The following is a 9,544-nucleotide window of genomic DNA, read 5'->3' as shown; positions in this document are numbered from 1 at the left end:
GGGCAAACGAGAACACTGATTTAATGGTGTGTGAGAAAGAATAGTAGTGTGTTTTGGGGAGCAGAATAGTTTAAGAGTCTATAGTAGTGCGTGGAAGAATAGTAGTGTAGCTGAGAGAGTGTAATAGTGTGTGTGAGAGAATTTTAGTAGTGTATTTATGAGGGATTACACTAGGATGTGTGTGAAAGCATAGAGGTGTGTGTATGAGAGTATAATAGCATCTGTGAATGCGTATAGTGGTGGTTATGCAAGTATATTAGTGTTTGTGCATGGGCATCACTGTGCCTGTATGGGAGTATGGTTTTGCATGTGTGAAACTATGATGTTACATTTGAGAGCAAGGTATGATGTACATCTCAAATGGCCACTCATAGTATTACTTTTCACCAAATAAATCTGTCCAGCTTTTCCGTTTTCAACGGTTTTCCCATCTGCTGTTTCAAATCACGCTGTTTGGCATTCACTCTTCCAACGGCAGATTTTCCTATTCTTTACTCCACAAAAAACAAATATTTTGCTGCGCTCGTCTTACTGTTCGTCAGAACGCCCGAGGCGACATATCGGGTTTGTCAAGGGGTTGTTTGAAAATACGATTCTTTACTTTGCTTTTTTGTGACGTTACAACAAGATTGTATACAAAAACTTTGACGTGAATGGCATTTGTTGTATTGTCTTCCTCTTTCCCTGTTTGTAAAATTTTGTGATCGCCGATTTATTTTTTTCTACAGAAGCACAACAACGTGCTAAAAAACAGTGTAAATTATTTGACCATTAGTGAACTCCAACAAAAAGCAAATGGAAGAAAACAAATTACAGACACCAAAAGTCGACAAAAAGTATAATTTTTTTAGGTGAGCTCATATGTTAATTTAATGAAAATATCTCAACAAGCCCAGACTTCCTGTGCGGAGTTTGTATGTTCTCCTCGTGCTTGCGTGGGTTTCCTCCGGGCACTCCGGTTTCCTCCCACGTTCCAAAAACATGCATTTCAGGTGAATTGGCTGGTCCAAAATGTCCCTAGGTGTGAATGAGCGAATGAGTTGTCTGTCCCTGTGTGCCCTGCGATTGGCTGGCAACCAGTTCAGGGTGTCCCCTGCCCACTGCCCCGAGATGGCTGGGATGGGCTCCAGCCCCCCCGCGACCCTAATGAGGATAAGCGGTACGGCTGATGAGATGTGATGAGATCTCAACAAGCAGGTATATTAAAAAATGCACATTAAATGGTAGTTTGTTTATTGTATGTGTTTTTTTTAAATCAGTACAGTTTTTTTTTGTTTTGTTTTTTTTACAAATAACGATTTTTTTTTTACCACAAGGTAGCGCTAAATAATAAGGTTGAGTGGTACGGAAAATGTCCACTGCACAACAACCCTTTGTTTAAACTGTCTCTGATAAGTCTGATGTGAAAATGTTCAAGGCCACTTTTGGCTACAAACTAAATCACAACTGAACTAGAAGGGAACCCAAAAAATGAAGGAATTATAAATGAAATACTGAAGAGGTAATAAGTGAAGAAATCGTACAATCATGACTATGAATCGACTGTGGCACATTTTAATATTACAAAAATAACAAACAATACTATAGGAACAGCACAGCTAAGAGACAGCTGAGCCACTGCTAGCTGAATACTTTTTAACAAAACATTTTTTACAAATAAGAATCGTTTAATACACACTGTCCTTTTTAAGGAGATTATGAAAATGTTGACAAAATGTAACCCCAAAATGTAATACTAAATCAAGTCCACACGAATACTTTTTGTTAAGATGAAATAAATAATACATTTTTTAATGTGTTTTTTATTTGGGCTTTCGGGCCCCAGTTATACTCAGTAACACTGTGTGGACCCCCTTTTGTTCTTATATGTGTATTGGCCTGAGGCTTTAGGTTGCCCACTGAAGGATTTTATACATTTGACTATAAAAAAATTGAATACGATTGAATACAAATTGCATTTAATGTAAAATATATTCACTGACTAGGCTGCGGTGCGAGGTCAGGGCACCCTGGTGGAAAATGTTGTTTACAGGAACGGCAAGAACGGGACGTACAGCTGATAAGATAATCAGCACATCCAGACGCTGTTGACGCAGAAAGTCCCTGATGACGTAGACATGCTCAGTGTCGTTTTGTGTACCCCAGACATCGGGACGCCCTTCTACGAGATTGTGAAGCTCAGGGGGCTTCCTTGACGCGCCCATGTGGGAGTCGGCACGCCATTATGCAGGGAGAAGATGGCCAATAGGAGAAAGCTAAAGGACTTGAGAAAAAGGCTTCCCAGAGACTCCAATGTCACTAATTCGTCAGTTTTCGAAGGAGTACACTTAGTTAAATTGTTGGGGAAAGTGAATCTGCCCCCGTGTGGAAATGTCGGCTTCCTGTTGTGTGTTAGCCAAATGGACTAATTGTTGCGCTTAACTTTTATTCTATGGTCAATAGCAGAGCTAAGCTAGCCTGACTGTCGGTAATGCCAACCCAAAAGAAAAGCAAAAGTGGTCATGAAATATGCAAAAATACATAACACAACTCATCGGGTTTTTAGGTGATTAGTATAGCATGTGCTGTCGAATATTGCTCATAAATACGTTTTGTAAAAGGTAGTAAATGTGTATTTACAGGTAAAAAAAAACAATATTAACCTTCCCAGTGCTAATTTTAGCTGGTCCTCATTAATTTTTTGTTGTTTCAAATATATATTGATATTTTGTTTCAAGTTCCTGCAAATACTTTGTTCCATCTCGTTTTACTCAGCTCACACTCAAGTTTTATTTTGTTGTAATGTCGTAAACAAGATGAGAATATACTTATTTGGTACATTTTTCTATGTTAAGGTGGAATAAAAAAAAAAAACATAAAACTGGACTACAAGGCACACCTGTTTATAGGCCGCACATATTACCATTGAAAGATAAAATATTTTTTGTACATTGTAAAATAAATGATTCAGTAAATGAAGACGAGTGTTAAAAGAGTTTTCTTTCCAAACAGCGCTGTAACATGGCAGTAACACAGCACAAGGTGCTAAAAAATATGTTGTTACAAACATTAGATTGCAATTTGTTTTTGGAGTTAGAGCACCCACTGTTGGTCAATTTGTTTGTGGCCTTCTAAAGGCTACACGCATGTTTACGGCCACCGAAAAATCTTCCGTGTGAGACACTAGCAAAGTTGTTCTGTCACGAAACAGGACAATAAACAGGAATGGAGAACCCAAGGTGCTTGAGTAAGCATGTCTTCTCTCACACAATGATAAATCACCAGCATCGTCTGCGTGGCAGCGGCCCTGATGGATCATCGCAAATGGCGTGCCCCGACTAATTATCCGAGCGCTCCCATGTCAGAGCCCATAATAGTCACACATTTGAGGACGACATTGAATTAGTGGTGATTTTATTTGATATGTATGGATGAGCACAACAACTATCTGTTTACCTTATCGGGTATCAGTTCCAATGCCAGCCTCATTTGAAGTTATCAGTACTCACGACTACTTGGACATAACCAAAGCTATTTTACAATTAGTAACAACAATTTTGAATAGACTAATCCCTTGCCATATCGCTGTTTACTTTTCGTAGTTCTGCAGATTTGGAACGGACATTCTGTTCTGCATTCTAGCTAAACATTCGGCTTACCCCTTTTCTGCCTGTGTATCAACAACGTTGCGTTCTATGCTGTACATGTACGTATAACAGCCTGAAAAAAACTACATTGCGTACGTGCAAATCATGATTAATTTGGAGTTTCCATAAAGGAAATAATGTCAGGAAAACACTGGACCGAAAAAAGCACTTACAGCCGGGCCGACACTGCTGTGATGATCAAGGGTACCAGTGGAGCATGGTTTCAAACCTCATTCGATGTGAGACAAGGCTGTATTCAACATCTTCCTGGGGAGCATCAAGACTGAAGCGCTGGACCCATATGAAGGTGCAGTCAGCATTGTGGGACATAACGTCCCTAACTTCCATTTTGCCGATGATATTGCCAGACTGGCAGGAGACAAAATTAAGGAATGGACTGGTAGCAACTTTGCCATGACCCAAACTCAGGCCAGGAACCGTCAACAGTGGAAAAAGCAGTCCAGAGATGCATCCTTAGTGGTGCCCCGACGACCCAGGCGGTTAAGACATCGGCGAACCATGTAAAACTTAAGACTGCATCGTTATTAACACACAGGCAGACACAGGCAGAAAAGGGCCAGGCGACTGTTTAGTCAATCAAAATGCAGAACAGTTTATGATGAAAATTTGTGAACTAACAAAACCACGCAATGTAAATTGCGGTAAAGCGAGGGATTATTGTGTACATACATAAAAATGTTATACACAATAAATACCCAGAACAATGCAGTATCGTATCACAACATGACGTTTTTCCGAACTGTCGAGATTGCACCATGCCAAATAGGCGGATCGATACTTGTGTGTCATCAAGTCAAGATGGATGGCGGGTGTTCCCCCTCCTTGTTCTTGGTCTGCCCCACATTACCTGGATCACAGAGCACACACTCCCCGTGGGCCATGCACACACATATTTGCATCCACGTTGCCATGGCGCGACAAGTAATCAATACACAACACTTACTTTGTCCTTCATTCTGGTGTTTTTCATCTCCACTTAGTATTGATTATATGCAATGATAAGTACAATTGACTGTGACAATATGATGTGATACAAAATGATACTGTACGACTAATATAATGTTGGATACCTTCCAATACCATTCCATACGATGAAACAATACAACATAAAGGTCCCATACTATATCCTGTACAATATCACGTGGCAATTTTTCAATGTAATTTGGTCATTTTTTTAAGTGTGATGAGCAAATAATAGGTCAAAAATAATTTAACTTGGGTCAAAAATGAACCAACCCATTCCCTGGGTCAATTTGACCCATTTTCTGGGTCGCTGTGCATCAAACCAACCAATTGTTTGGATTTTTCTAGATAAAATGTTACAGAATGTTAACAGGACATTCTGTATAAGGGAGCGCCTCATAGGGGTTAATAAAAACTTTATTCGTTTAAATATATATATATTCATCCAACCATCCATTATCTGCACCACTTATCCTCAGTAGGGTCGCGGGGGTGCTTTAGCCCATCCCAGCCATCTCCGGACAGTGGGCAGGGGACACCCTGAACTGGCTGCCAGCCAGTCGCAGGGCACACAGGGACAGACAATTCGCTCACTCATTCACACCTAGGAATAATTTGGACCGGCCAAGTAACCTGACATGCATGTTTTTGGAATGTGGGAGGAAAACGGAGTGCCCGGAGGAAACCCACGCAAGCACGGGGAGAACATGCAGGAAGGTTGGTAGCTGGATTTGAACCCATGACCTCAGAACTGTGCCGCACATGCGCTAACCACAGCGCCTTATATATATATATATATATATATATATATATATATGTGTGTGTGTGTGTGTGTATGATACTGTACGACTAATATAATATATACATATGCATATATTGATTTATATAGTAAGCAAAAATACATGAACGATCACACAAACATTTTTTTTTAAATACTCGTAACGCAGGAATTTGGGGTTTAAATTAAAGGAGCCTCACTTAATGTTTCGATTGCGATGCTAAGAGTATACCCAAGAAACAAAAAACTTGGCTGGGCAAATCTATTATAAAAATATTAGTTTAGTTCGAGTCTACGGACTTGTGCTTTTTAGCTTTCATTTTCAGTTGCACTACACAATACAGCGACATCTAGTACTAACATACTACAAAGTATTGCATGAACTTATTTGGGGACATTTCATTTTAAACAAACATTCAAATTTACTGAGTTCCACACATTTTTCAATTAAAACATGTAAAATAATTTGATGGTGGTCCAAACAACTCAAAATGTTTTGCAAGGTTGTCTACAAAAAAACTTTCGAGTAGAAAAACACAAAAAATATTGACTGGAATACTAGGCAAAAATACATGAATTATTATAACAATGTTATTTTTTCTTTTAAAAAGTCAGAAGTCGAGAAATTTGTCTTTATTTAAACCACTTCAGTCGGCGCCATGTTTCTCTGACATCATGGCACCACGCTATGCCGTGTATCGTTGGCCCTCGCTCGTAAAAGACAACACAGTGCTATTTTGTGGTCAAATATTAGGCATTGGGGCTTTCAGCAGTGTTTGAAATAACGTTTGCTCGGACGCCCAGGGCGTGCATCTTTTACGTCGGGTGTACAACTTACACAACGTCTCCGCCCCGGGTGGCCGACATCTTTTTCAAGAGAGAGGAAAAATAAGCAAAATATTTTATTTTTTTTAAATCAAAGGTTTGCTTTATTCGGATTTCAATTTGCATACTCGGCAGCCGATCAGAAGCACGCGTCAAATAACTTCGTGCTTCCGGACTTTCCCGAACCTTATAAGGTCGCGCATTTGCATATCCTTTCCAAAGTAGACGCACAGAGAAGAAAAACGGATAAGCCAAAACTTCAGCCCAGACGAAAGAATCAAAGCAACATTTATGACGCTACAAAACGTACTTACATTAAAAGGAGTTGACGTGGCTTGTACCAGACGACGCAACGTAAACGTTGCATGAATGAAGATGAGTAAATACAGGTACATCTTGATGGCAGTTGAAAAATAGTGATGTCATATACATGGAATAAATATTATAAGTAGATTTGTAATAAACTTAATTTTAAAGTGTTGTTCTGTTATATATTCTGATTATCAATAACTAATATTTTGCAACAATATTTTTTTTCCCGTTTAGTCGTCTTATTGTGTTTCAAGTTGGGAAAAATGGGGCAGGCAACTTTTCAGAGTTGTCACGAGTTTCAGACACTGCTTTAAGGAAACAATTTTTGTTTAGTCTTTCTAACAAAATGAACCAATTTGTAGAAAAAAGAAAATATATTGTCATACGGTTCTTAACAATATGATACATTTCTTTTAATGTAAAGTAACTGAGCAGGTTGGGTCAACTAAACTCAAGTAATTCATTGATATCCATCCATCCATTAGCTGCACCGCTTATCCCCAGTAGGGTCACGGGGGTGCTGGAGCCCATCCCAGCAGTCTTCGGGTAGGGGGCAGGGGAAAGCCTGAACTGGTTACCAGCCAGTCGCAGGGCACAGAGAGACAGACAACTCACTCGCCCATTCACACCCAGGGAAAATTTGGACCAGCCAATGAATCCCACATGCATGTTTTTGGAATGTGTGAGGAAACCGGAGTGCCTGGAGGAAACCCACTCGGCTGCCGTGCCGCCATTCATTGATATATATTTTTGTTTAAACTGTAACACAAGCTTTCTTCAGGGCTATACGAGTGCAAATGTTTACTCTCAAAACACTTTTATTCTATTACCACAATGTAGTTTCTACTACAGTCGAGGAGGTAACAAGCAATGAATGAGATATATTCACTACCGTTGAAAAGTTTGGGGACCCCTAAAAATGCCCTTACTTTAAGGAAAAGTACTGTTTTTCTTAATGAACGAAACATGTAAGTAATCAGAAATACACCCTTTACATTGTTAACATAGTAAATGACAATTTTAGCAGCAAATATCTGTTTTTAATGCAACATTTATAGAGGTGTATACAGGCCCATTTCCAGCAACCAGCACTCCAGTGTTCTAAGAGTACATGTCAATACTTTTATTTTATATTTTTTACTGATAGCAAACAGTGCAACTTAATTTGTATTTAAACAAAACTTGATATTGTATACATTGTATATCAGACTAAGTACTTAACATGTCAAATCAACAGCCAATGTAGTCAGCAGTAAGATATTATATCAGACTAAGTACTTAACATGTCAAATCATTAACAGCCAAATGTAGTCAGCTGTAAGATCTTTTCTCAATCGCATGAGGAATTTCTGTTTGGATTGTTCGATATCCGAAATCTGATCCAAATGTCACCAAATTATTTCATCCAGAAAATGTTCTCTTGCGATGTCTCCCGCCATCTTGACAAAAAATACATTTGACATTTTCACAGAGACCGATTCTCGATGCTGCAAAGGATGCCAGCCAACGTTAGGAAAGAATTACTGACATTTCTGTTGACTCGTTTTCCAGATTTTGATTTCTTCCTTCAAGGCCTTATTTTCCATTTCCAGCTTTTCCACACGTTTCTCCAGATCTTGAATGTAAATTTTCTTTCTCCTCCTGTATTCCCGGGCAGCTTCCCTGTTCCTCATCAGGCTGTGTTCGTTTTGCTTGCGAGGGATGCTGTCGTGGAGCAAAGTCTGTAAGATCGGATTGGCGTACTGTAGCTGGGAGCCCATCATGTCACCCGACTGCGTGCCTGTCATCGCGATCGGCAGAACCTGCGCCCCTTCATTTTGATAGCAGAACGCGGGCCCATGAAATCCTTGGAAACATGGATTCTGATAAGGCCATGGAGAATAATATTCAGGAGAGATGGTAGAATCGGATGGAAGAGCTTCCGAGTTGATAGCCGAGGCTGACAGCGTCTGAGTCCCTTCGATGTTCAATTGGTTCGTCGAATGAGACTCGCTTCCATATTCGGCATTATAATAACTCGAAGACATCTTCCAGGCATTCCCATCCATGGTGATAAGACAAGACCCTGAGCCACAAATGAAATAGTCTGACTACACTCACGGTTTTTTAAATAGAGCAAGCCTCATCATAGACTTGTGTCAATCAGAGCGAGTTGTCTTTATGAAGCGACAAAGCTTTAGATCAAAGACATTGTGTTTGTGATTTTTTTTAGAAGGCTTACAAAGGATACTATAACTCTTGTGCAATGATGTTAGCACAGTTGAATACAGGCTAGCTGGTTGGAGAAGCTATAAAAGTAAATGTCCTTTAAGTCAGATATAACAAAATTGTGAATATGCTTGATGGCTGTTGAGATTGTCGTATTTGTTTTGCTGCTGTTGGTGTCGGTGGATTTGTTCAGAACAAAAACAATCGACTTTGGCCTGGACGGATCTATTGACACTAACAAAGATGTTATACAACGAAATTGTGAATACGCTTGATTGCTATTAAGATTTTAGTGAAGGGTTGTTCAAACCTCACATTGTGTTTGCTGTTAAACGTCATATTGAAATATAATATTGTGAATGTGCTTGATTGCTGTTGAGATTGACAAGATTGTTTTCTGTTATTAGTGTCAATGAATTTGTTCAAACCATTAATTGCTGTTAAAAATGTTGAAAAAATTGTTAAAATGTCATATTGTTAGATATAACGAAATTGTGAATATGCTTAATTGCTGCTAAAATTATCGAGAAAAATTGTTCAAACCTCACATTGTTTATTTGCTGTTAATAGTGTCAATAAAATTGTTCAAACCAAAAAAAAATGTCCTTTAAGTTAGTCGAGTATCTGGAGCGTTACATTTGTGGGTGTAGGTAAACTTTGAGAATGGCCAAAAAAGAAAACTTTTATGGGAAACCCGACAATCTATACTGGTGATATTACATTGCACTTTCAAGATGAAGCAGTCATGATTTTTAGATTGCATAATGTGATACAATGCAACAATTCTATACATAAAAGGAATCATATTTTC

General features: G+C 39.0%; 1 protein-coding gene across 1 annotated transcript; it reads right to left on the bottom strand.

Annotated features, from left to right (window-relative positions):
• Window positions 1-7,543: 7,543 nt before the first annotated feature.
• Window positions 7,544-8,637, bottom strand: LOC148349683 (cyclic AMP-dependent transcription factor ATF-1-like). The gene has a single exon (XM_088321627.1). The coding sequence runs from the start codon at window positions 8,571-8,573 to the stop codon at window positions 8,046-8,048; it is 528 nt and encodes a 175-aa protein (XP_088177753.1). The 5' UTR covers window positions 8,574-8,637; the 3' UTR covers window positions 7,544-8,045.
• Between the last annotated feature and the right edge of the window lie 907 nt (window positions 8,638-9,544).

This window comes from Urocampus carinirostris, chromosome 17 (genome assembly GCF_059441175.1).
Source record: "Urocampus carinirostris isolate Australia breed hairy pipefish chromosome 17, RoL_Ucar_1.0, whole genome shotgun sequence".
NCBI classification, from domain to species: domain Eukaryota; kingdom Metazoa; phylum Chordata; class Actinopteri; order Syngnathiformes; family Syngnathidae; genus Urocampus; species Urocampus carinirostris.
Note: the sequence above shows the minus strand (reverse complement) of the source record. Positions and strands in the feature narration are given on the sequence as shown.